This window comes from Nicotiana attenuata, unplaced genomic scaffold, assembly GCF_001879085.1.
Source record: "Nicotiana attenuata strain UT unplaced genomic scaffold, NIATTr2, whole genome shotgun sequence".
NCBI lineage: Eukaryota > Viridiplantae > Streptophyta > Magnoliopsida > Solanales > Solanaceae > Nicotiana > Nicotiana attenuata.
The window spans coordinates 30,046-56,182 of record NW_017671640.1 but is presented as its reverse complement, the minus strand read 5'-3'; the positions used below and the strand labels follow the sequence as shown (position 1 = coordinate 56,182).

General features: G+C 37.7%; 2 protein-coding genes across 4 annotated transcripts in view; one reads left to right on the top strand and one right to left on the bottom strand.

Annotated features, from left to right (window-relative positions):
- LOC109209434 (O-acyltransferase WSD1-like) overlaps positions 1-17,904 on the top strand; it is a 28,259-nt gene extending 10,355 nt beyond the window's left edge. Inside the window, exons 3-7 of the mRNA XM_019372699.1 lie at positions 16,442-16,514; positions 16,627-16,694; positions 16,790-17,002; positions 17,076-17,213; positions 17,449-17,904. Of these exons, the coding sequence (XP_019228244.1) occupies positions 16,442-16,514; positions 16,627-16,694; positions 16,790-17,002; positions 17,076-17,213; positions 17,449-17,604 (648 nt within the window). The 3' untranslated portion in view covers positions 17,605-17,904. The remainder of the gene's footprint in view (positions 1-16,441; positions 16,515-16,626; positions 16,695-16,789; positions 17,003-17,075; positions 17,214-17,448) is intronic.
- Positions 17,905-18,070: 166 nt separating this feature from the next.
- On the bottom strand, positions 18,071-22,804 carry LOC109209433 (filament-like plant protein 7). 3 transcript variants are annotated; one of them, XM_019372695.1, is made up of 6 exons: positions 22,540-22,776; positions 21,585-21,692; positions 21,334-21,481; positions 19,406-21,215; positions 19,261-19,321; positions 18,071-18,667 (listed from the first exon to the last, which is right to left on the bottom strand). In XM_019372695.1, the coding sequence occupies exons 2-6, from the start codon at positions 21,684-21,686 to the stop codon at positions 18,272-18,274; spliced, it is 2,517 nt and encodes an 838-aa protein (XP_019228240.1). In that variant the 5' UTR covers positions 21,687-21,692; positions 22,540-22,776; the 3' UTR covers positions 18,071-18,271. The 3 variants fall into 3 exon arrangements, with proteins under 3 accessions (XP_019228240.1, XP_019228243.1, XP_019228242.1); XM_019372698.1 differs by having other exon boundaries at positions 18,139-18,667; positions 22,740-22,804; XM_019372697.1 differs by having other exon boundaries at positions 18,139-18,667; positions 22,591-22,776.
- Positions 22,805-26,137: the final 3,333 nt, after the last annotated feature.

Sequence of the window (26,137 nt, the reverse complement as noted above, 5' to 3'; positions counted from 1 at the left end):
AATTACATAGTGTTACCTATTACACTTTACTAACAACCCGTACAAAATAACAACATGTGTGTAACTCACCTGCGGAGTGAGGTGGCAAGGACGATAATGTGAAGACACGTTATATTTGCTTAGGCTTTGTAAAAAAGAATACTTCACTAAATACCCCCCCCCCCACACACACACACCCCACACACACAACACACAAAAAATCTTATTCTCAAATATCTATTAGTAGAATTATATTGCATCTTAGAGTTTCTTTTTCGGACTCTTCTTGCTAAATTCTTTTTCTTAGCCATTCTTCTACTCATACAGCGGATACCCCCCAGCTCTGTTCTTAATTTTCTTCAGGTTTTTTCATTTATTTTGTTTCTTTTCCTTTCTTGGTTTTTAACTTAATACAATTTAAGCTCTCGTAGCGATGAGAAATGCAAGATCTTTTTTTTTCTTGAAATTTAAGAGAAATTCAAGTTTTAATGTATTGTATTGAGAGGGGAAACATGTGAATTGTTTGACAGACATCAGTGTTGGTAGATTTATGGCTTGTCTATAATTCGCGTTTGTTTTGGCGACAGATATTTTGGCAGAAAAATTGGACGAAAACTGAAAAATCGAACGACACCTTTGACTTCTCAATTTTAGACCTGATGAAATAATTTGAAGGTGAGGTCTGTGGTTCTGTGTTGATGGTAATTTTCTCTGTGTATATGAAAACTTTGAGAGACAGTGAGGTGCAAAACAGGTCAAGTTTTGGTGAAACTACTGGTGCAATTGGGTATGTGTGTTTTGTTGTTGACTTCGAGTTATGGTTTCTTAATGGACAGAGGGAGACGCTGAAGAGTAGTCAATTAGTATTTAGTAGTGGTTATGGCGTTTTGGGGTTGATGTAAGTGGTGGTTCATGGTGGATATAAGATGGAATGTGAAGGAGAGGAATTTTGTAGCATCGGTTCATGTTAAAAGTATATCCTTTTTTTAGACACCAATATCAGTTCACGCGCCTTAGGGAAGTGAGACACACTTATTTTGCCTTGTCAGCATTTTGTATCTTATAGGAACACTATAAATCATGTTGGAGTGCTTAATAGGTACAAGCGTTAGTTGGAATGTTTAAATGAAAACTAGAGCCAACTTTAAGGGATTGCTTATGTATTTGACTATTAACTATTATAGTTTAAAGGTATTTAATGTGATGCTATCTTACCGAACACTTCTTTATAGACGGTGTTGTTTTGTATATGTTTCCTTCTAATACTTTGGTTACTCCGTCATAACCAGAACTCCTGTTGTCGATATTGATATCTCTCTCGAAAGTGCAACATATAATTATTCGTGTAAGAAAATATATTGCAGTAAATATAGTTCAATATTTAGGATGTTTCTCCTTTTGCTTTATTTATTATAACTACAAAACATAAACATACTGAAAATTATTTTCACATAAATTTAAAAGGATATTCTTTAATTTCGGAAGACGAAAGTTGAATTCGGGGATAAACATATTCTTAGAAGCATATTGACCAGCATCATAAGTTCTGCATGTATGACGTTATTGTCAAAACTTCTATGTATCATATGTGTACTATTAAATAAGTTATTCAGCGGATCTAAGTTTTCAATAGCATGACAGGCATAAACCTATATGCAATGGAAGATCAATTTTAACTTAATCTATTATATATATATATATGGTGACACTAACATATGTAAGAAATAATGAACTTGACATCAAACATGCACGGTAGAAGGCCAATTGGTATTTAAGTATTTAAGTATTCTTCTTGATAGTTATTGTTGGTATCATCTTCTATTGAGTCAGAATTGAAAAATATTTTATTTTTGCCATAAAACTTAGCAATCAACATTTTATTTAGTTGATCAACATATTCATTTCTGCTAGCTAAGATAGCTCTTTAATTTCTATCATGTAATTTGTACAAATTGTGTTTTAATTTAATGATGAAAATATTTTCCTTGTTAATTGCACTACTGTTACCATTAGGGTTGATAACCAAGTGTTCTAGAAGAACCAAATCATCTTTTATTGGATGCTCTTCTTCGTTTCCGACACGAAGCAAGACGTCACTGAATGTTGGATCTGTTCTTACTTTTACATTTCTTGTCATTTGAATATTTATCATTTGAGGTCATAAGTATAATTTTTGCAAGCTAGCTTTACAGTTTCTGATTTGGTCAATTTTGGAACTACTGATCGTACTTGACAGAAATCACCTCCCAAACTGTTACTTTTCTACCAAACGGTTCATCGATATCCAATATATCTCTAAAACTCTAGACGATTGTTTCGATCGTCTGACGATTAGCCAAAAACACTTCATCCCATATTATCACTTTTGCTTTTGTTATAAATTTAGTACTATTGATCTGATTTTATATATTTGTGATGGTTATTTAAGTTATTTGAAGAGGTATATCAAATCTAAAGTGAGTTGTACGACCTCATAATAAATTGTTGCTGGTATACCACTTATTCTTATTGCTAACAATATTATGCCTCTTGACATGACATTTGCAAGTAATGCATGACATAGGAATATTATTTCGATTCCGCCGGAGGCATCTACAAAGGATAATCGCGCTACCAGGATCGATTTTTTTATAATATAGTCTTGAAAGCTTATTCTTGTTCAAGATTTAGCTTTAACCGTGCTTCCTCAAATACTTGTATGGCCTTCTTAATATTATATTTTTTTTTAATTTAAAAAATAATTTTACTCATATGATGAATTTAAAGAATAATTTAATTGGATTCTCTAAATAATTAATTAAAAGATTTAATTATTTGATTTGATTCTATGTTGATATAGATTCTTAATATTAGTTCATCTCATGATTGAATATTTAACCATGATTATAATTTTATCCACCATAAATTTTATTTTCAAAGAGTAAAAAGATCGATGACATTCCACTTTTAGATCTTTATGTTTGCAAAATCGTTAGTGGTATTGGCTCTTACCAATATTTTTCTTTCTTTTCTCACACATTTATTTTTTTTTAAAAATTTTCTTAGTTGTTCTTTAATAACTTGGTCTATTTTTCTATATTACACAAAAATTAATAACAAAAAAAATTATTTGAGTAGGAAAGCAGTTCAAATATAATATAATAATATATTATTGTAGGGATTTTTTTCTCAATTTCTACGCTTTAAGCAGTCCGTTTAGCATTACTTTTTCTTTTGGTATTGAATATTATAAAGTGGTAATGTATTACCATTATGGAGGATTCTTATGAAATTGATTTTATTCAACCTTCTTAATATTTTTAATAAGAATTCAATAGACAAGCTTGTATTAATTTTAAAATCGTAAATATTAAAAACTTAACATAGAAGTTGTTGTAGTTAAAAAAAATAAGTTATTACAACTATATCCTTTCCCTATGAGTTCTTCTGTTTAATATTTTTGAGGTATTTCGGTCTATCAATATTATATTCGTGCTTTTATAATAATATAGGCTCTCCTGTTTCTAAATGGATTTGGACAATATAATACGTTTTCAAATTAAATTAGTATTAGAAATTTTTTAAGAAGTATATCCTAAAAGTAATAGGATTACAAGGCTAATATCTATGCCCGAAAATAATTATACTAATAGGATTCCTAAAGTTAATCATATAGGATTCCTAACATGTAGTATTATGTCCTAAAACTAATAGGATTACAAGGCTAATGTCTAGAATTCCGATTATGTCCTTTTATTGAATTTGTTGTGCCAGAAAGCAAAAATTATATTCCCCATCTAAAGGCCAAGAAGTGCATACTGAATTTTTTTTTACTTGGCCTGGTTATCATTATAGCCCCACCAAAGGAGCATAGCCGCAGACTGGATGTCATGTTAGGGGTAAAATTTATAAGTTCAAGGTGGAGGAAAAAGTAATTTACGTCGTGCCGCGTCGTTAAATTAGGCGCTTGTTGGGAGGCAACCCAACTTTACTGCTTTCTTTTATTTATGTCTATTTTATTATTTTTGTAGTGTTGTTTTATTTTGTAGGATTTTGAGCATAGGGAGCAAAGCCACAGGAAGTGTGCAAAAGTGAGCCATGTGGTTAGAACTTAGTGTGGGGTGCCCGCACAAAGGGCTGTACCTGGGAGGAGTCTGAGTATCCCATGAGCTGCTAATGCTTCGACCTTTGGCCTACCAGGGAGTCTCTTTTACCCTCTTGTTATTTTCAGTGTGCATTGAGGACATTGCACAATTTTAAGTGTGGGGTGAGGAGATTGTCTGGGTGATTTTCTGTGCTATGTTAGCTTAGTTATAGTACTCGTTCTTAGTGTAGTAATTTTTGTTTACAAAAAACAAAAACAAAAAAATTGGAAAATTTGGACTTTTCCCGACGATGGATTTTAAAGGTCAAATAAAAAAAATGAAAAANCCAATCTTACTCAATCCCTTGGGGCTCCAGTATTTGAAATCCAGTCCAGGTAGCTTGATCCATATAGGCACAGTGTATAACTCCTCTTTTGTGAATTCCATGTCCACATTCCATGCTTTTACAATGAACGTCTTGTTATCAAAGTGGTATATACCACCTTGTAGTACTTCATTCTTCCCCATGATAGAATCAAATCGCACTATCACTATCCTATTTTTTAGCATAGAAACTTTGTTTATGCCATGTTTTCCCCAAATCCTTCATACATATGCACTAAGTACTGTGAATGGTGGGTGGGCTCCCAAAACATAGCACACAACTGCATTTTTCCAGTACTCAATTTCAGAGCTAATGTCCTCTGTCTCAATTTCACAAACATGTGTTTCATCATGCAAAGAAGGTTCTACAAATTCGAGTTTAAATCCAGCATTAGTTACCTTTGTTATGTCAAAATTATCCCATATAGATCCCCCAGTGTTCATTTCTGGTGCAATCTCTGCTTCTTCTGCCCACGACAATTTTCCGCTCCCAGCTCCTGATTTCGATGAACCCTCACCCAATTCTGTAGTTATCGTAACTGATGATCTTCAAATTGGTGGAGTTTTACTTACTTGCTCTTCAATTTCCTTTTGCTCCGTATTCTCATCTCTGCATGTTACTGTTTCATTGCTTTTTCCTTTTTCAAGTTGTTTTTCTGGATTTTGATCTTGTTTCCTCGCCATTATCGCCTTCTGCGATGGATTCCGAGCTCTCTTCCCAATTGGCGCACGTTAAGCTAACATACGCTGAGAAAGTTTGTTGATCTGCTATTAATTTCTGATTGAAAATTTGTTGATCTGCTATTAATTTCTTCATCATCTCCTCAAGGCTAGCTTGTTGTTCATCCTGAGGTGGTCTGGATTGTTATTGAGGTGCTTGAGGCCGGTATTGATTCTAATTGCCTTGATTTCCACCCCAGGAGAAGTTTGGGTGATTCCTCCAGTTGGGGTTGTAAGTGTCACCATACTGATTTGTTTGGCCTCGATTTGCATTACCCACAAAATATACAGACTCTGGATTTGCTGGGCATAGATTGCTCATGTGACCCTATCCACATACTTCACAAAATATTTGAACTTGTTGCACTGGCTGGGCTTGTTGATTGTTAATGATCATGGTCATCTGATTGACTTGGTTGGTCAGCGTAGAGACCTGTGCTTACAATGATGAGACAACATCTAATTCGAGAACCCCTGGTGATTTTTGTACCATGTTCCCACCCATCTCTCTTTGCCAATCCGGATTGCTTTTGGAGAATTTGTTCAATAATGCATAAATTTCATCAAAGCTTTTCTCCAATACTTGGCCTCCAGCTGCAACATCTACTACAATTTTTGTTTGGGGATGGAGCCCTTCTATGAAAGTGTGAACTAACACTTCATTCGTCTGATTGTGATGAGGACAGTCTCTGAGTAGCCCCTTGAACCTTTCCCAAGCTGAGTATAAAGATTCTCCCGCTTTCTGTTTGAAGGCAACTATCTCACTTCTGATCTTTGCAGTTTTGCCTGAAGGAAAGAACCTTGCCGTAATTTTTTTTGCCAAATCATTCCATGATGTAATGGAATTAGTTGGTTCTGCCTTTAGCCATCGCTTAGCTTCGCCCAACAGAGAGAATGGAAAAAGTGTGAGCCTCACATAATCTGGAGTGACCCCGTTAGTGATATAAGTATCACTAATCTCCAAGAAGTTCAGAATATGCTGTTGTGGATCCTCGTGCGGTAGACCCATAAATTGCCCGTTTGCATGAAGTAGCTGGATCATGCTCTGTTTCAGCTCAAAGTGCCCAGTGATTCTGGACTTCACGATACTGGAGGTGACATTAGCAATGTTGGGCATCGCCACCTCCTGAACAGCCATGTGTTGCTCCTCTGCCATGTCCACAGGAAATTGAACAAGTGCCTGAATATTATTCGTGTCCTTTGCTTCCCTCAACCTCCTGTGAAATGTTCTCTCAGGTTCAGGATCAAAGCCTTCAAGTCGGTCCTGGCTTTTGACCCTACGCATTCAATCAAAGTTCCTGAGATCTGAGCAACAATCAAGTAACGTTAGACTCGACAAAATAAACAATTAAAGCAAAAACTAGCAAGTAGTTAATATTCAAGTCCCCGGCAACGGCGCCAAAAACTTGTTGCTCCCAAACACACACACAAGTATACGTGGTCGACAAGTAATATAATGATAAGTTGAGTGTCGAACCCATAGAGACTTGTATAAACTACTCACTAACTAACCAATATTGTTATTCCGTCAAGCTAAATGCGAGTTCAAAAGTTTAATTATACTATACTACAATTCTAAGTAATAGCTAAATTATCAAGCAGTAGAATGATTGTTATGTATTCAATAGAGATAAGTATTCCAGGGTTGTGATCGATTCACCATTCGTATTGTGCTCTAATTAACTCTTCCCTTCATATAATTCACTCATGGTTGCTAATTAATCGATAAATAAATGCTCTCATAGCCTTCTCCCGAAGTACTACTCACCTATTCTCAATAGATTAACGCCTATATTCCTATGAAATCAATCTATTAAGAACGCATTAAGATTACGATATTTAATTAAGCATGGTGACTAGGTATATTCCTATCCTAACCACAAATCCGCTCCCCTTAAGGGTTAAGATCACTCTCTCTTCAATTCTTCTCTAATCTAAACACGGCTTTCCCAAGCATAGCATAGATAGTAAATAGAACCTAACTGCTGGCCAGACAATTAAGCAATTAAACACAGAATTGAAGAAACAACCATATATTGGTGAATTATAATCAAGGTCAAGCTAATATCAAACAACAATATTCATGGCTAAATCACAACCCCAGAACAATAGGTGTTTAGCCACTCATGATGTAATCAAACAATTGCATAAGTGTTGAATAATTAAAAATACTAGAAAAGATGAAGAATTCTGAGATGTTCTTGCTCCTCGACGTTTCTTGTGTGTATTTTTTCTCCAAAGTGCGTCTCTCCCCCTCAAAATTAGGCTTAGTCTTCTTTTTATACGTGTTGGATAGGTCTAGGGCCGAATTCGTGTTCCGGGCAAAATAGGACAAAATTCGCGTCAACGGCGTCCAGCCCGGCGCCAGGCGCCCACCAGGGCGCTGCCCAAAATTGCATACTGTTTTTCGCGCCACAGGTGGCGCCAGGCGTTGCCTGTGGCGCCCAAATGACCTCTTTTTCCGGTTTTGTTCGTTTTAGCTCAAATCTTGCACGTTTCGCCCCCATTTGCTCCCGAATCATTCCTACAAGTAAAAACACTTCAATTTAATATAAATCATAGCATTTAACATCCCAAATTCACAAAACAAGAGTAAAATATGAGGCGATATACATAAAAAAATATATATATATATACTTTAAGCTAAACATCACGAATCACACACGAACTGCTTGCTAAAAGCCTAGCTATTTTGCTCTCAATTCACGTTTAACTTCTGCGTTGAGCATTACCTGTAAAGTGAGAACATCCTGCGATTTATAGAGTTAGTAGAGTAGAAAATAACTAGAGTTCTAATGCTACTCTTCTTTGGTGGAAGAGTTCTAGTTGATCTCAACTTCTAACTCCTCCCTATCTTGGATAGTGTTCTCTTTGATTAAGGAGTCCTTCTCCTTATCAATTCTGCAATACTTTCGATCAGGAGATATCAAATATACCAAGTTAAACTTGTCTCCTTCACGTGCATCTCACATGCTCGAATCTTCCCGTTTCTATGCACACAAGGGATAGACCTGGTTCATGCCTGAGCTTTCCTTTATCAATCTTCGAAACAAACCTTCTTGGGCTAACATGTAGTCAATTTATTTTCCTCATACCTAAGTTCAAGCTTATCACAAAGAACGGATTCAATTCTTCTTCCTCCTTTTTCCTTTTCGTTCAATGTCATATCAAGTCATTCTTATATCACGAAGAACGTTGTCATTTCTTCTTCCTCTTTATTTCTTTCCATTCCTTTTCGTATCAAAATTCATACGTCCCTTTTTTCTGTGTTTGGCGTGTCAAGTTATGGAAGTAGTCAAGTTTAAGGGGAAAAGTCTTTGCTGACAACTAGAATAAAGCCCCACAAGAAATCGCCGTAAGAAAATATCTTCAAACAAATGACCAAATTTAATTTTATGGGTATTGTATTGGATTGTATTGTTTTGATAAATTAGATATATTGTATTGTTTGGCGCCATTTCATTTCATGATGTCATGCAATATAAACTATGAAGAATAAACTTGTAATATTATTAAAAATAAAAAAAGTAGGGTATGAGGTAGAATTATTATATAAAAAGGCAGTATAAAATATAAAATATGATTATTTAATAATAAGGAAGGGCAAGATGAGAGAAAAAAATAAGGTAACGACGTGACCGTACCACATCGGTTCGGTCGTTACATAAGATGGCACTTTTCATTGTTAATGTAATGACGAATTTAACAATACGATACAATAAAATTTAAGTAACAATTAAAATGTACATTTAAATTATTTTTAAGATAGAGACTTATTTATACTAGCAATACAATACAATATAATATAATAGGTAACAACCATCCAAACAAGCTGTAAGAGAGTGAAAAAAACCACAACCTTTGTCTACTCTCTTTTTGTTTACAAGAAAAGTATAACCTTCATGAGCATATACAAAATGGAAAAGGGCAAAAATACCCCTAACGTATGAAAAATGGCTCACAAATACCCTCCTTCCACCTTTTGGACTCAAAATATCCTTGACCTTATTTTTGGCTAATGGATACCCCTCAAACTGACGGAGTACATCTGGATCAAATTTGGCGCTTTAAAATAGCGACGTGGCGTATTATTGCCACAATTCATAGTTAAATTAAAACCCACCCAATTTATAAACCCGCCCCACTCATGACCTGTTTCTTTAAACCTTAAACCCCTGCTTCTGCGGCGAAGCCAAGTAGGGTGTTCAAATTTGAAATAAGTAAAAAAAAATTCAACAAAAGGTGTTTACCCTGGAATCCGGATAACAATTGAATTTATATGGGGTTTTAAGGATCCGTGAACTAAAAGATACAAAAGGTTTGGATTGAGGAAAATAAAAGATAAAGACTCAACAATTGCTGTTAAAGTAAATAATCGCAGAATATAATATTGCTTAGAACAATCGTGCTTGATAGCGTACAAGAATAGAGAGAGATGGTACTCTAGTGTAACGGTTTCTGATCCCCTCTTTATGCGGTCTTCTCCCCTTTTATACATTCTGATTAAGGGTAAAAATAAGGTAGGTAAATTAATTACATCGTGGATCCCTGTAATTACGCCTTAATGGCCTGAAGTGGTTGAGAAAATCACGTTTGGGCGAGATATCCGGCGACGCTTGGTTATCCGTTACGAGTCCGGCTTCCGACCTTGTGTGTTTCTCCATCCGGTGGTGACTCATATCGAGCTCTGCAACGGTCTCGAAATGACTCGACCTCGGTTGTTGACGTGGCCGTCGTTCTACCTTGCATCCAGGTCGGGTTCGATGGCCCCGACTTGCCCCGGACCGGACCCAACCCGGTCGGGCTCAAGCAAAAAGGGTATCACCCAATACAGATAGTCCCCTCGTTTATTAGAGAGTAATGATAATAAACGATATGATCGGTGACGTGATGCCCGTGACGTATGGCCATACGCCAGCTGAAAAAGCCATCGAGTGCTCTGACCACGTCTGCTGCAGGCATTTAATGCTTCTCTTAATTATCTGTCGCTTCGTGTCTGTAACTTCGCGATTCGTGCCGCCGCCTCATGGGAAAAGTATAAACGACCCTTCNTATTTTTATAACTATTTGACTTTTCTCTTAGTGTGTTTCTAGTTCTCGCAACATGACATTTGGGGATGAAATATCCGGAGGTAATGTTATTGACAAAGACGCTTGGTTGACGGAAGACTTTTATGGCCCGAATTTTTGGGCTTGTCATGGACTGACCTCTTGGAAATCTGAATTTGAATATGGGAGTAAGGGTTGGTATTGGGATGGATATTCTCGATTAGGCGAATATGCGGAACGACGTTGTCTTCTAACAACGTTGGTGAATGACTGGTCTAAGAGAGATGAATTTGCACATAAAATTGATAATTTTGGCTTGGTTGTACATAACTTAGATGCAGATTTGAGTGCAAAAGTTGATGCGTGTAACGCCCAACAATTTAATGATGAGTTGTGTGAAGCTGAAAAAGATCTTCTAGACCAAATTGAGCAGCTAAAACGAGAATACCAAGCATTAGACCATATTCCCCTTGATGATGCCAATATTGAGAAGAGTGCTCTAGAGTCATGTGAGAGAGTTGATAACATTACTTTGGGAGACTTGAGTGTGTGTATATATGGGGATGTAAATAATAGTACAATTCATGAGTTAGGGCGTAATAAACCTCACTCCAATCATTTTTCTACATTGTGTTTAGATAGTGAGATACTAATCATGCCATCTGAGCCTATGGGGGAGTCAAAGAGTGAGGATAAGAGTGCCTATATTCTTGAATTTGTTGTGCCAGAAAGCAAAAATTATATTCCCCATCTAAAGGCCAAGAAGTGCATAGTGAAAAAATTATTACTTGGCCTGGTTATCATTATAGCCCCACCAAAGGAGCATAGCCGCAGACCGGATGTCATGTTAGGGGTAAAATTTATAAGTTCAAGGTGGAGGAAAAAGTGGTTTACGTCGTGCCGCGACGTTAAATTAGGCGCTTGTTGGGAGGCAACCCAACTTTACTGCTTTCTTTTATTTATGTCTATTTTATTATTTTTATTATTTTTGTAGTGTTATTTTATTTTGTAGGATTTTGAGCATAGGGAGCAAAGCTACAGGAAGTGTGCAAAAGTGAGCCATGTGGTTAGAACTTAGTGTGGGGTGCCCGCACAAAGGGCTGTACCTGGGAGGAGTCTGAGTATCCCATGAGCTGCTAATGCTTCGACCTTTGGCCTACCAGGGAGTCTCTTTTACCCTTTTGTTATTTTCAGTGTGCATTGAGGACATTGCACAATTTTAAGTGTGGGGTGAGGAGATTGTCTGGGTGATTTTCTGTGCTATGTTAGCTTAGTTATAGTACTCGTTCTTAGTGTAGTAATTTTTGTTTAACAAAAAAAAAACAAAAAAAATGGAAAATTTGGACTTTTCCCGACGATGGATTTTGTGGACAGCTTTTTTAAGGGATTAAGGTCAAATAAAAAAAAATGAAAAAAACATTTAAAAAATAAAAAAACACAAAAATGTCTTTTATTTTTTTTTAGGTAGTAATAATCCCCCGTGGTTTTTCTTTGTGCATCGGTTCTTTTCCGTGCGATGTAGTTTGAATCGGGTAGCTTTTTTTCTTTTAGAGTAGATTAGGAATTTAGGGAATAAAAGGAGGAAGAATGATGAACTTAGGCGCCTTGACTTGTTTGATAATAGAATATTTAGGCTTAGGCATGTGTAGTATCTTCCCTATGATTTGAAATTGATCATGATGCCTCACTTACTTGGATAACATGTTTTGTGACACCTATTGATCACACCCAACTATGCCTTATAAAAAGGACAATGCGGACGTTGCAAATATAACCTGAGTATTACGCCCAGGGTCGAATCCACAGAGAGTTAACCTATCAATCACTATCTTTAGACCCACTAAACTCTTCAGAACCAGTTTCCCAGATGTTTGAATTACAGTTGGAGGTTGCTTTACTAACTACGATTACAAGTAAATTAAACAGCTGTAAATTAAAATGCTAAGATTGTAAACAATGATGAGAAGAAGCTAAGGCAATGATTTCCCCTTTGAAAGAATCCCTGCTGTTTATGCTCATACAAATTTACCAGCACATCTCTATCAATCATGAACGCTCATCTTACTGTAAATCTCTCCCGAGATACACTAGCTTACTTTATTTCGCACAATTCACTTTAGATTATACCCAAGGCTTCGTTATCCCTAATCCCGCCTTTAAACCCGCAATTATAGATTCCTCTTATACTTTGGGAGTGGTGTTGTTCAACAATAACCTAAGTATGCACTCTTTTCCAAGTTATGCACACTAAATAGGCATAGCTAATTGAGGATTCTGTCAATTAACTACAACAAGCACAAAGTTGAACAAATAGAGATTGAAACTAGCAATTTGTATTCACATAAACAAGATGTTCATCCCCCAATAGGTTCCATCAAAGCCTTAGACAAAGGATTTAGCTACTCATGGCTATGGGAAAACAAACTAAGATAGAATTCATCATAACTAGCAATAAAAATCAAAGAAAAGAAGAAAGATGTTTTGGGTGATCTCTCACAATTTTTTTTTTTTTGCCAAGATACTCTAAAATTCAATACATGCCTCTCTTGGGCGAAGTCTTGTATTTAAAATAGGGTTTAGGTCTAAAAATCCCGTGTTTTACACTTTAGTCCCTGAAGTTTTCTGCTTCCGCCGCGGTTCTGCCGCAGTCGCGGTCAAACCGCGGCCAAATGCCTTCTCTGAATCTGAATTTATCTACAGCTATCTTCCACCGCGGTGGAACCGCGGTCAACCCAGTCCTCTGNCAATACTCTTACTCAGAATTATCTGCCCTGTCAGTCCCAACTGTTCGACGACCCACGACCGAATTATGTTAGCCGAGCTTCCGGGATCGACCAAGACACGCTTGACTTTAGTGTCTCGGACCATCATGGATATTACCAAAGCGTCGTTATGGGGTTGTGCTGGTCCATCGATTTCCTCGTTGCTAAAACATAGTGTTCCCTCTGGTGCATAATCCCTGATCCGCTTCTCCCTTGTGATCGATATCTTGGTACGTTTCAGTATTGGTACTTGAGGTGCGTCTTCCCCTCCAATTATCATGTTTATGGTGTGCCGGGGTTCCTTCCTATCGGCTGGTCGATCTCGATTTTCGTAATGATTTTTGGCCCGATCACTGAGAAATTCTCGAAGGTAACCTTCATCGAGCAACCGGGCAACTTCCTCCCGCAGTTGCCTGCAATCTTCGGTTCTGTGGCCATGTGTGTTGTGGTACTTACATATTAACTTGGGATCCCTCCTCGATGGATCGGACTGTACGGGTTTGGGCCATCGGGCTTCTTTGATACATCCGATCGCCGACACCAAGGTAGCCGAATCGACACTGAAATTATACTCAGCCAATCGGGGTGCTTCCTGTCTATCGACGGCTTTCCCGAGGTTGGCCTTCGGTAACGGTCTTCTGTTCCTCTCATAGCCGCGGTCGTTCCTCGTAAATTTAGGCCTCCTATCATCCTGATACGGCCGATATCTTTCCTTGTTCGGTCTTGAATCTTTGTAGTTTTCCCTACGAGGTCGATCGAAATTCCTATGTGTGGATGGTGAATCCGAACTTGCTCCGCTGTGGTCGTCCTCTACCCTTATCTTCGATTGGTACCGGTTATGGATGTCTGCCCACGTAACTGCTGGAAACTCGATCAGACTTTGCTTTAATTGCCTGGATGCGGCTGAGCTGTTGGCGTTCAATCCTTGAGTGAAGGCTTGTACTGCCCAGTCATCCGTGACTGGGGGAAGATCCATCCTCTCCATTTGAAATCGAGACACAAATTCCCGGAGTGTCTCGTTTATGCGCTGTCGGACCTTGAATAGGTCGGATTTCCTTGTTTCTACCCTGATCGCCCCGGCGTGAGCTTTCACGAAGGCATCGGCTAACATGGCGAACGAATCGATGGAATTTGGCGGTAAGTTATGATACCACGTCATTGCCCCCTTGGACAAGGTTTCTCCAAACTTTTTCAACAAAACTGACTCGATTTCATCATCTTCGAGGTCGTTTCCCTTAATCGCGCATGTGTACGCTGTCACATGCTCGTTTGGGTCCGAGGTCCCATTATACTTCGGGAGATCGGGCATTCTAAATTTCTTAGGGATAGGTTTTGGGGCGGCACTGGATGGGAACGGTTTTTGTACAAACTTTTTAGCGTCAAGGCCTTTCAGGACCGGAGGTGCACCTGGTATTTGGTCGACCCTGGAGTTGTATGTTTCTACTTTTTTATTGTTGGCCTCGATCTTTTCCTCCCCCTTTTCGATTTGTTCGGTCAATTCTTCTAGCCTCCTAAGAACCGCAGAATCAGCATCCGGCCCACCCCGTTCCGGCTGTACTGGGGTCGGATTGATGATTGCAGCTGCACGGGGAGCCTCCTCGGACATGAAAGGCTCCTGGACCCGGCTCTGGAGCTTTGCTATAGCCGATTGCTGGGCTTGCAGCATGTCAAAAATCATTTTAAGGTTGATAGTCTCTTCGCCGACTGCCTGGGCCCTCGAATCGTCCTCTCCCCGGACGCTATGTGATGATCCGGAGGCCTGATCAGTGTTGAGCGCCATCCGGGAATCGGCATCTATCGGGTTTTCGAGCCCGGGCATTCCATTGTTTCCTGTCTGCTGTTCAAGTTCGTTGTTGATTGATTGTGCCATTCTATGAGTTGGTAATTTGAATGTAAGATGGACTCTTTTACAAAGAACCAGTGTATTGTGATGCGTCAAGAAAGAGTATCAAAGAGCTCACTAATATCCTTAGCCCCACGGTGGGCGCCAAACTGTTTACCCTGGAATCCGGATAACAATTGAATTTATATGGGGTTTTAAGGATTCGTGAACTAAAAGATACAAAAGGTTTGGATTGAGGAAAATAAAAGATAAAGACTCAACAATTGCTGTTAAAGTAAATAATCGCAGAATATAATATTGCTTAGAACAATCGTGCTTGATAGCGTACAAGAATAGAGAGAGATGGTACTCTAGTGTAATGGTTTCCGATCCCCTCTTTATGGGGTCTTCTCCCCTTTTATACATTCTGATTAAGGGTAAAAATAAGGTAGGTAAATTAATTACATCGTGGATCCCTGTAATTACGCCTTAATGGCCTGAAGTGGTTGAGAAAATCACGTTTGGGCGAGATATCCGGCGACGCTTGGTTATCCGTTACGAGTCCGGCTTCCGACCTTGTGTGTTTCTCCATCCGGTGGTGACTCATATCGAGCTCTGCAACGGTCTCGAAATGACTCGACCTCGGTTGTTGACGTGGCCGTCGTTCTACCTTGCATCCAGGTCGGGTTCGATGGCCCCGACTTGCCCCGGACCGGACCCAACCCGGTCGGGCTCAAGCAAAAAGGGTATCACCCAATACAAAAGGTACTCAATATATGTTACGTACCTTTATAGCCAAATATTTTATTTATATGCGCAGTGTAATTTTCCGACAAAGAATTGACCACCCTAACATAACTGTGGCTTCGCCCCTGATCACTATAACTGCAATCTTCACTGTTTTTTATCCCAAAGTGCATGTAAAACATATAGAGCTGGTGCTCCCTAGACCAGTACTCTATCTCAATGCCCTGTCCTGTTGGTTTCGTTGGTAAGGAGGGCAAACTCTGAGCTGAAAAAACAGAGTGGAAACGGGAAGGACAGTGAAAGGCCGAAAATTTCCGTTTGTGGCCTTGTGGATTTTCCAAGCAACAAACTTTTGCTTCTTGAATGCCTTAATCTTTTCACTTTGTTCTTTCTGCAAATTGAGTTTATTGTGATCCAAAAATGTAACTTTAATGTAAATGCTAGGATCTTTTCACTTTGTTCTTTCTTGGCTCCTATCCGCTTTACAAATTCGGCATGAAAATTTGCCTTAATCTTTCTTGGTTTTTGAGCGACCTAAGACTATGAAATTTTACCATGCGTGTATATTAGTTGGGAATGGAAATTTTGTTGAACATAATCTAAGTAAAAAAAGAGACGGTCGAGGTTTAAAAAATGGCTGAATTTTAATTTAATTCTGGATAAAAACTGTGGCAAAACATAATACGCCACGTGGCTATTTTAAAGAGCAAAATTTGACCCAGATTTACGCCGTTAGTTTAAAGGGTATTCATGAGCCAAAAATAAAGATTGAGGGTATTTTTAAAAGGAGGGTATTTGTGAGCCATTTTTTATACATTAGAGATATTTTTGACCCTTTTCCGTATACAAAATCCAGGAAAACACCTTTTGACTAGTACTGATATATGCAAATGCTTGGTTTCTTGGTACTGTAGACTATCAACGATGTCCTCTTTGGAATCATATCTTGTGGGCTCTCTAGGTACCTGGATTTGCGTTCTCCCAAAGGTAAAATCCCATAATTATTAGTACACCACTTGAACCTCGTAATATCCTTGTATAAATTTAATACTAGCATATGGAGTAATAATTAACTTGGTTCCATTGATTTAATTTGCAGCTCTGCAAGAAGGGCTTCAGATCACTGGCATTGCCATGGTGAATTTAAGAAAACAATCTGGATTACAGGTTAACTACAAAATATAGCAATAAGAAATTTATAATTTCTACAATATATGTTACGCCTCAGACCAAACATTATTAACCTCAAACATTTTTTACAGGACTTTTCCCAATTGATGAACAGCAAATCGGGAGCAAGTTGGGGTAATAAATTTGGCATGCTTCTATTACCAGTTTATTATCACAAAGGTGGAAGTGATGGATTGCAGTATGTAAGAAGAGCTAAAGCAATGATTGACAAGAAAAAATTGTCACTAGAGGGCCCTTGCTCCTACAAAATTGGAGACATTATTATGTCCTATTTCGGACCTAAGGTAATGAATCTCTCTACCTATGGCTGCAATTTTTCGAGTTGCCATTACTTATTCTACGTTTGTGTATGTGCAGCTAGCTAGCTTGCTCAACTACAGAATTATTAGTAATACAACTTTTACAATCTCAAATGTGATCGGCCCTCAAGAGGATATCACATTCGTAGGGAACCGCATATCCTCCGTTAGAGTCACTTCTACCGCCCTGCCCCATGTAAGTTTCTTATTTACTGCCTTTTGTCTAATTTTGTTATTAAATAACGGTGGTTTCCTGCCCAGCTTTTGCGTACCTCGACTAATTTCAGAGGGTACCCGCTATCTCCATCAATACAAATATCGAGTAACTCTGTCCACCAAGGCTTGACACATGGGGAGAAATTTATCAACTCTTTCATGAAAGCATAAATCATCATGTCTAATGTATATGTTATATTATAATATTAATGCAGGCAATCACAATGCACATGGTAAGTTATGCAGGGAGGGCTGACATGCAAATATTGGTGGCTAAAGACATCATTCCTGACCCTAAAGTCCTAGCCAAGTGTTTTCAAGATGCCTTACTGGAAATGAAGGAAGCTGCACAAGCTGTTGGCAAAAATTAAAAGGATTTAACTTACACACACTAAAAGTGTAAAGAATTTGTACACTACCAGTATAATTTATCCTGTTGTAGCAGGGTGATTGCCTTATTTCAGCTTACTAATTCCACTTATTATGGGCAGTTATGTATAGTTATCTTTTAGGTGACCTGATGGTATAAAAATTCTTTTGTAGAGATAACTAAAGGAGCTGGGTTATTTAGACTTTAGAGGTAAAGTTACATGTAAAGAAGTTGAATACAGAAGTTCCTTGCATATCTTGGCTGTTATTGAACAATAAATTAATGAGCCTTTTTCTGAATATGGTTTTTTCTTCCATCCAATTCTAGTTCTGCCTTTCATGATTCAACAAAGTCATTGATTTTGCTTTCATCTCTTGCAACATTGAGCAAATAAGCAAAATCTTCAACCAATTATATTTGCTTTTTTGACCTGATCTAACCATTATTATTGAAAAGAAGCACCAAGATGGATCTGTAGCAAGTGCAAACAGAGGCTTTTTTACATGACAAAGTACGTACAGAATACACTCAAATAGGTCCATGAAGGTAAGTTATTGAAGTCAATATTCGGGCTGCAGATACATGCATTACAATAAGATATATCTATGTGCATTACGTATGATCAAACTAAAAACTGCTTAGAAGTAAAACCAGATTTTCTTGCAGCATTAATAAGCTTCAATGCCTAACGGAAAGGCTCTCTTTTTGCTTCTTTCTCGCTTCTTCCTTAGTAAAAGCTTCCTTAGAAAATTCATTCCCCCGCGTTTCTTGGTTGGTAAAATAACCATAGTTCCCATATTCGGAGTTTTAGCTTCAGACTGTGGGCTTTGGGTTGCGTGAACTGTATCATTGTTGGGAGAGTTGAGTTCCTCCTTTTGCACGTCATCCTCTGATAACATCCGATCGAGTAGAGACATGTGCTTCCTCATGTTCTTAATGCTACCATTGGTGGCACCAACTGTATTTTCCTTCGGCAAAGCTAAGGCCTTAATTTGCTTCCCTAGGTTCAGTATAGTCTCTTGACACTCGGCCAATTTTTCAGAAGCAGATGTTATTTCCCAGCCCTGCCAATTTGAACAATCACTTCTCTACATGATTTAGTAGATAAAGTACAAAATAGACAGTGATGCAAATAGGTGTTCCATCATAAAAATATATACATTCACAATTCTTGTTGTTGGAAGAATTGTGAAGTACTATTTATGCAACATATTTGTAATTCATATAAAGAAACAATAGCCTGGATTTATTCGGGGTTAGCAATCAGTTACTAAGTTCGACAAATTATCAATTTGACTGCTTTTTGACGCTTAAAGATTAGTACTAAATTTCGGGAATTACAGTAAGTTTTACTTGATCTTGCATACCTATTCACTGCAATGCTGCTACTTACAACATGGAAATAGTTGACTGAAATCTATTTAAGTGGGAGCCTGAGATCATAGAAATGCCAATACTTGGTCAATAAATGCTTCAGCCATCAAATTTATAGGAATTTCTGCAACAGATAAGGTAGCTAAAGAACCTTGAGTTTCTTAGGGCTTGATGTCACAAATAGATTGATGAAAGAAGAGAGGAAAACAATGTCATCTCTGCCTATCGGTGAGAAAATTGTAACTATATAAATAATTCTCAATTCGGCAAAAGAGTAACTCACAGTTTTCTGCAGGCCTTTTTCTTGATCCATGTTGTCCTCGGAAGTTGGATTGGCAGTAATACTGCTTATCAGAAATAAGAGGAATTAGACCCTTCATTATCTACAAACTACTAATTATGAGAACAAAGTAACAATTGAACGATACCTTTCAAGTTGGAGTTGAAGCTCAAGGCAAGTTCCTTCCAGCTCTTCACAACAGTGACTTCTATCTTCCAATTCTACTTCAAGAGAAGATAGTTTTTGAAGTGTTTCATTTAGTTTAACTTTGGTCACAGTAAGCTGTGTATCGAGATCTTCATTGATTGATTTCTGATTTTCCATAAGATCCTCCATCATCCTTTTAGATTCTTTAGCTTCTTCCAGTTCAGCTCGTAGACTTAAAATACTTTGTTGTGATTGCTTAAGTTCATTTGCCAAGTTTTCGCTCTTGTTCTTCACGACTTGCAGCTTGACTTGTACATCTTTGTTTGAGGACTTCATACTGTTTATCTCAGCTTTCAATCCTTCATTTTCTGCTTGGAGGATAGAATGAATTTTCCCCAATTCAGATATAACACTTTGCGTTGATCCCGATTCAGTTGTTAGACTTTGCATCTTTGGAGAAGTTACCGGAGATTTCCAAGTAATATAACCACTGATGGGAAGCAGTTCAGATGGCCCACTACATGGAGTGTTTACATTGTACAAAGCTACTCTAATATCCTCTAATAATTCATCAGCGCCCTTTTTTGAGACACAGCTTTGCTCCATTATTATTTTCAAGATTTCATGAAGCCAATTGGAGGATATCTTGGACACTGAATCTTGTCCTTGAACTTCCATTCCCAAGTCATATAAATCATGTTGTTCCACTTTAACTAGTTCCTTACCAGTCGAGTCGATCTGGTGTCCATGTGTCTCTGATAAAGCGAGACTTGCATCTGAGGGAGGATAAGAACTCCCTATTGTAGAATCAACAGCAACTATTGCAAGTTTCTCCATTTCAGCAAAATCATCCATCAGACACATCTCTGAAACCCCAATCATTTTTGAACAAACACTTTCATCTCTCTTGCACGTGTCGTAACTTGATATTGAGGAAGTTTCATTTGATAGTGGACTAGCCAAGGCCAGCTCTTTGGAACCCTTAGCAGAAGAATGGCAAATCTCAACTTCTTTCCTTCCTAATAAATCTTTCAAAGCCTTGTTCTCTCCCTCCAGATTACACATACGTTCAACTAAAAAAGTTATCTCCTTATGGCGAATATCATCTGTCACTGTATCTTTAAGAATTAAACTTCCAGTTGGGGGATCTGACTTCCTCCTCCTTATGACAGTTTGATTTTTTTCTTGCGTTTCAATTTCATTCTTAACCTTTGTCAATCCAACCTGACCAGGCAGCCGCTTGCGAGTTAGAAGACGTAATCTCTGACATTCTGCTTCCAATTTTCTAATTTTCTTCACATTCTCTAGTTGCTGCTTACGCGAGGAATCCAAAGAGCGGCGGCTGAACTCCATCTCTTCATTCCGAATATGGAACTCCCTCTCAAGCATCTGATATTCATACCTCAAAAAAGAATTTTCTTTCTCCACAGAATCTAACCTCGACATTAGTGCATTAAACTCTGCTTCTGCCTGTGTACTGCTCTTAGTTAGATCTTCAATTATCTTACCTTTCACGAGAAGGACCTTATTTAGATGAGAATTCTCATGTGTCAAATTTGTTATCCTTTTACTTGTTTCTGCTAATCTGTCCTCTAACTTTTTGTGCACCTTCTCAAATTCTTTTGACGTCCTCATTACAGCGTCACGTATTTTTTGCTCCTGTTCCTCTCGGAGAGTAGTTAATTGCTGTATATGATCTCTCAGCGCAGTGTTCAAGTGCATTATACTTTCATTAGCAGCTTTTCTCTGATGGACTGCTTCATCTAGTTCTTTTTTTAAGCAAAGTACTTCAGCTTCTGCTTTCTTCTGACCTAAATTTGCATCTAATATGTCAGAAGGAAACTAAGTTGGTCTAACACTAGCGATAAAGGTAACCGAGGAAATGTGCCTTAGCAATATTGAACAGGGAAAAAAACAACAGCTAGTTACCTGCAATAGCTTCTTGTTCTATTTCTGCAGACCGTATTAATTGTTCATCTTTCGAATTAGATTCACTGAGCGCGGTAGCTAACTTCTCATCTAGGATTTTCAATGATTGCTCCAGAAATATTTCCTTTTCATTTGGAACTGTCTGTCCCTAAACGCAATTAAATAGTACCTTTTAGCACAAAGGAACGTGTCCGAAGGAATGTTACAGCAGTGAGCTAAAACCTGTCACATTAAAGTTAAATTTTAAGTACCTCTACTCCATTTACTTGAGCAGGATGATCAGATTTGCTGATTGAAACAATTGTCTTCTCTGAAGATCGTTTCCTCGGCCATAACCATGACTTCTGGTCCATGATTTACTGTCACCACGAAATTCAGTAGCAAATTTTCAAGAATTGAATGACAAAGAGTCAAAGAGCAAATAAATCGAATTTTAGCTATTTGGTTTCTTCTCTTTTTCCTTTTGAGCACTATAATAAAGCTACTGACTAACAATTCATAGAGTTTAACTAGTTAAACCGGACGATTAGAACCAGGAGAAGGAAATGCAAGTCACCAATGACACCAAACAAAACTTTGCAACTTAGAATCAACCTCTTCAATAAACTAATAAAACACTTTTCTATCTCTAAAGAAACTTAAAAGGCTTAAAAAACATGAACATTGCTTCAGTTTTATCAACAGAGACGAATGCAGCCTATATTTAACGGATTCATACCAGTATTTTCAACACGGAACATAGATATACACGCAAAAAAATTACTAGAATTTCAACAAATGTTAAATTCTAAATCCATCAAGAAGTAGTCATTTTCACCAACCCCCCCCCCCCCCCCTTGTGAATGGTGTAGGGTGGCAGAGTGGGGAGGGGAATGGAATACCAGGGGCAGAATTTAGAAAATTTTCAACATAACTCCCTGAAATATTACAGTAGTTTTTTCCACTAAAAATGACGAAAACACCAATAAAAAAAGAACCCAGAAAAGTGAATAAAACAGGCACTCATACTGTAAGATTCTACAGTTTCAGCATGTTGATCATATTACTACAGACATATCGAGAGAAAAACAAAAGCTCAATAGCTTTTAACCAAAATGCAAACGGATAACTATCAGAAAAAACAAATTAAACTCACTAAACTACATGAAAAAAAACCATAATAAGATTGTAACAGTAAGATTAACTTCAGCAGTCAGCACTACCAACCTCAATCTAGCATGCAACAGCAGCTACTAATCATTACAAAAATAACCAAACCTTGTCGAATTCTTGGACGTAACCTTACTGCAAGCTTCAAGAAAAGTGGCTAGTAAAAAAAACAACCATTCAAGACACCACCTGGAACTAAAGAGTGAAGAAATAGCAGAAAATGCAGCAATTAATATAGCCACCGACAAGTTACACACCTGGGGCTGGGAGTGAAATGAAACAAATTATTTAACAACTGTAATGAGAGAAAAACAAATAGTGGGTGGGTCTCACCTTCACTTTGGCATAAGGGTAAAAATCCAAAGTCAAGAAAAGATTAAAAGTAGCTATGACTAGCCAGTAGCAGAGAGTAAGATAAAGTTTTTGGAGGGTCCATTTTTGACAATCGACAGTTGTTGCTCTAATAATGTCTGAAAACGTTACACTTTCAAGACATGCAAGGTTAGCTTTCACCATCTGTGAATATCACCCCCCATTGAATATTAACCACGTGTAAATAAATATATTAATAATATAAAAACATTTGTACTATCATTATAAATATATAACACTTACATTCATCGTTACATATTCAGGAGAATGTGAAAGGATCTTTGGCGTAGTTGGTGTTGTTATATGACCAGGAAATCACGAGTTTGAGAGTGGAAACAACTTCTTGCAGAAATGCAAGGTAAGGCTGCGTACAATAGACCACTGTGATTTACTCTTCTTCGAAACCCGCACATAGCAGGAACTTAGTACATTGAAGTGCTTTTTATTGAGGAGATAATGACATAAATGTACGTGAAATAGGGCCAAGAGAATTGATTGTTGCATAATGATTTTGTCCCTTTATGATATTCAATATTTTCCTTTGTATTCAAAGGCTAAAAGAAGCATCTTGTCTTACCTTTGTTTTGAAAATAATATTTTGTGGACCCTTTTTCTTAGGAAAGGTATCAAATTGGGGATCATGACTTCTCCTTTTCCTCGTCCATTGAGTTACTCTAATCTTTATTAATTAGCTTTTATTCCCTTTTCATCATGTTTATTCCATATGGTGGAAGTGTAATATATTATTGTTTATCTGAAATGAAAGCAACAAATAAGAAAAGTGACACTTACCTTAGTGGGTTATGAGGAGAGCTAACCAAGTAGTTCACCAACTACGCTAACTATACATTAACATTGTAGAAATTTTGCTACACACTGTCAACGAATTTTAATTTTTAACGTGTGATAGCAGATAAATTGCCATTTATAAGAATTAACTACTATCAATTAATAATATTTATAGCAATTATTTATAATTATCAATTAAATAATTTAATTGTGTAATTATTATTTATAAGGTAACTTAACCTTTTTTTATCGTCAGTTCTTTTTAAGATTTTTCTGAATGGGGGTATATTAGACCCGAGGAAGGGTTATCTTCCTTGGAATTAGATCTTTCGTCTAATTTATTGAGGGAGGATTACAACAATTAGGTCGTAACTTCAATTGTAGATGAAATAGGTAGTTGCTTACATCTATTTCTCTAAACTAAAATAATTTGTTATTTGTGGCTTGAAGTATTTCCTTGTATTTGTAGGAAACCCATAATCCCAAGAGGTCTAGGAAAACCCATTGTCCTAATAGATTTGGGAAAGGAAAACTTATAGTCCTTGCCAAATTGGGAAACCTTTCTTTTATATGTTTGAGACCTTTTGGGATCTATATATAGGGGTTGTAATTGGGGATTCTATAGATTGTACTGTGTTTTTCTTCTCATTCATAGTGGAAAACTCTCTCTACTTTTGCCCCGAGGATTAGGCTTAGCCGGACCTCGTTAAATCATTGTGTTGATTTTTCTGCTCTATTTGCTTTGTGTGTGATTGTGTGCTAGTTAACCCACGATATTCCGCAACAATTGGTATCAGAGCAAGGTTCGGGTTTCTACATATAATCTAGGGTTAAGATGTCTTCATCATCTATAACAAAGTACGAAGTAGAGAAATTTGACGGGGGTTCTTGTTTCAGTCCATGGAAGATTAGGATGAAATCGTCCCTGGTATTACAAGGGTTATGGAAGGCAATTGATGAGGATTTTCCTGAAGAGATGAAAGAGGCAGAGAAGGCAGACCTAAAGGAGAGGGCTTTGACTGCGATCTTCATGAGCGTTACAGATAGCGTTCTTCGGGAAATTGCTGAAGAAACTTCTGCAGCAATGGCATGGAAGAAGTTGGAAGATCTGTATTCTAAGAAATCGCTGACAAACCGCTTCTACCTGATAAAGAGGTTATACAATCTCTGTATGAATGAAGGTACACCTCTTATAACTCACATTGATGAGTTTAATTCAATTATAATGGACCTGAAGAATGTGGATATCAAAATTGAGAGTGAGGATCAGGCCTTGATTGTGTTATGTTCTTTACCACCGTCTTATGATACTTTTGCCGATACGCTGCTATATGGGAAAGATAACATTTCACTGGAAGATGTTAGTAATGCACTAAAATCTAAAGAGTTGAAAAAGAGCTTTCCAGACAGCAGAATTGAGGGCGAGGGTCTTGTGATTAGAGGAAGAACACAACAAAAGGACGTTAAAAGGAAAAAGTCAACAGCCAGATCAAAGTCTAGAGCAAGGAAGCAACATTGTTATGAGTGCGGGGAGCAAGCTCACTACAAGAGAGATTGTCCTAAGCTGAAGGAGAAAAGAGGGAAGCAGAAAATAGATAATTCGGCAAATATTGTTGACACTGGCAATAATTCTGATGATAGTGACTATGTAGGGGAAATCTGTGCTGTGAGTTCTAGTCATGGGCAGAATTCTTGGGTTCTTGATTCTGGTGCTACTTTCCACATGTGTCCATACAAGAATTGGTTTGCAACTTACAAGCAAATGAGTGGGACTGTCTATATGGGAGATGATAATCCATTACCAGTAGAGGGGGTTGGTAACATCAAATTGAGAATGTGACGGAATTATCAGAAACATTGAGTGTTGGCATGTTCCTCCGATAAAGAGAAATTTGATTTCTCTTTCGACTTTGGATGATCAAGGGTATAAATTTCACTCTGAGAATGGAATACTTAAAGTGTGTAAAGGCTCCATGGTACTCATGAAGGGTAAACTACATTCTAAATTGTATGATCTTCAGGCCAGTTGAAAGGGAAGCTGCTGTAGCTTCTGGGAAAAGTGATCTGAAGCAGTCTCAGTTGTGGCACTTGCGACTTAGCCATATGAGTGATAATGGATTGTCTTTGTTGAGTAAGCAAAATTTGCTGAATGGGTACAAAAATCAAGTTTTGAATTTTTGTGAGCATTGTGTGTTTGGTAAACAGACAAGGGTAAAGTTCAGCAAGAAGGCCGAGCACAAGACCAGAGACAAGTTAGATTATATACACTCTGGCTTGTGGGGTCCAAACAGAGTTCCCTCCAAGAGTGGTGCCAGGTATTTTATGACTTTGATTGATGATTACTCAAGGATGGTGTGGGTGTATTTTCTGAAAACAAAAGATGAGGCATTTTCGACATTTGTTAAATGGAAAGACGATGGTTGAGAGGCAGACAGAAAAAAAGTTTAAGGATCTTCGAACTGACAATGGGTTAGAATTTTGCAATTCTGAGTTC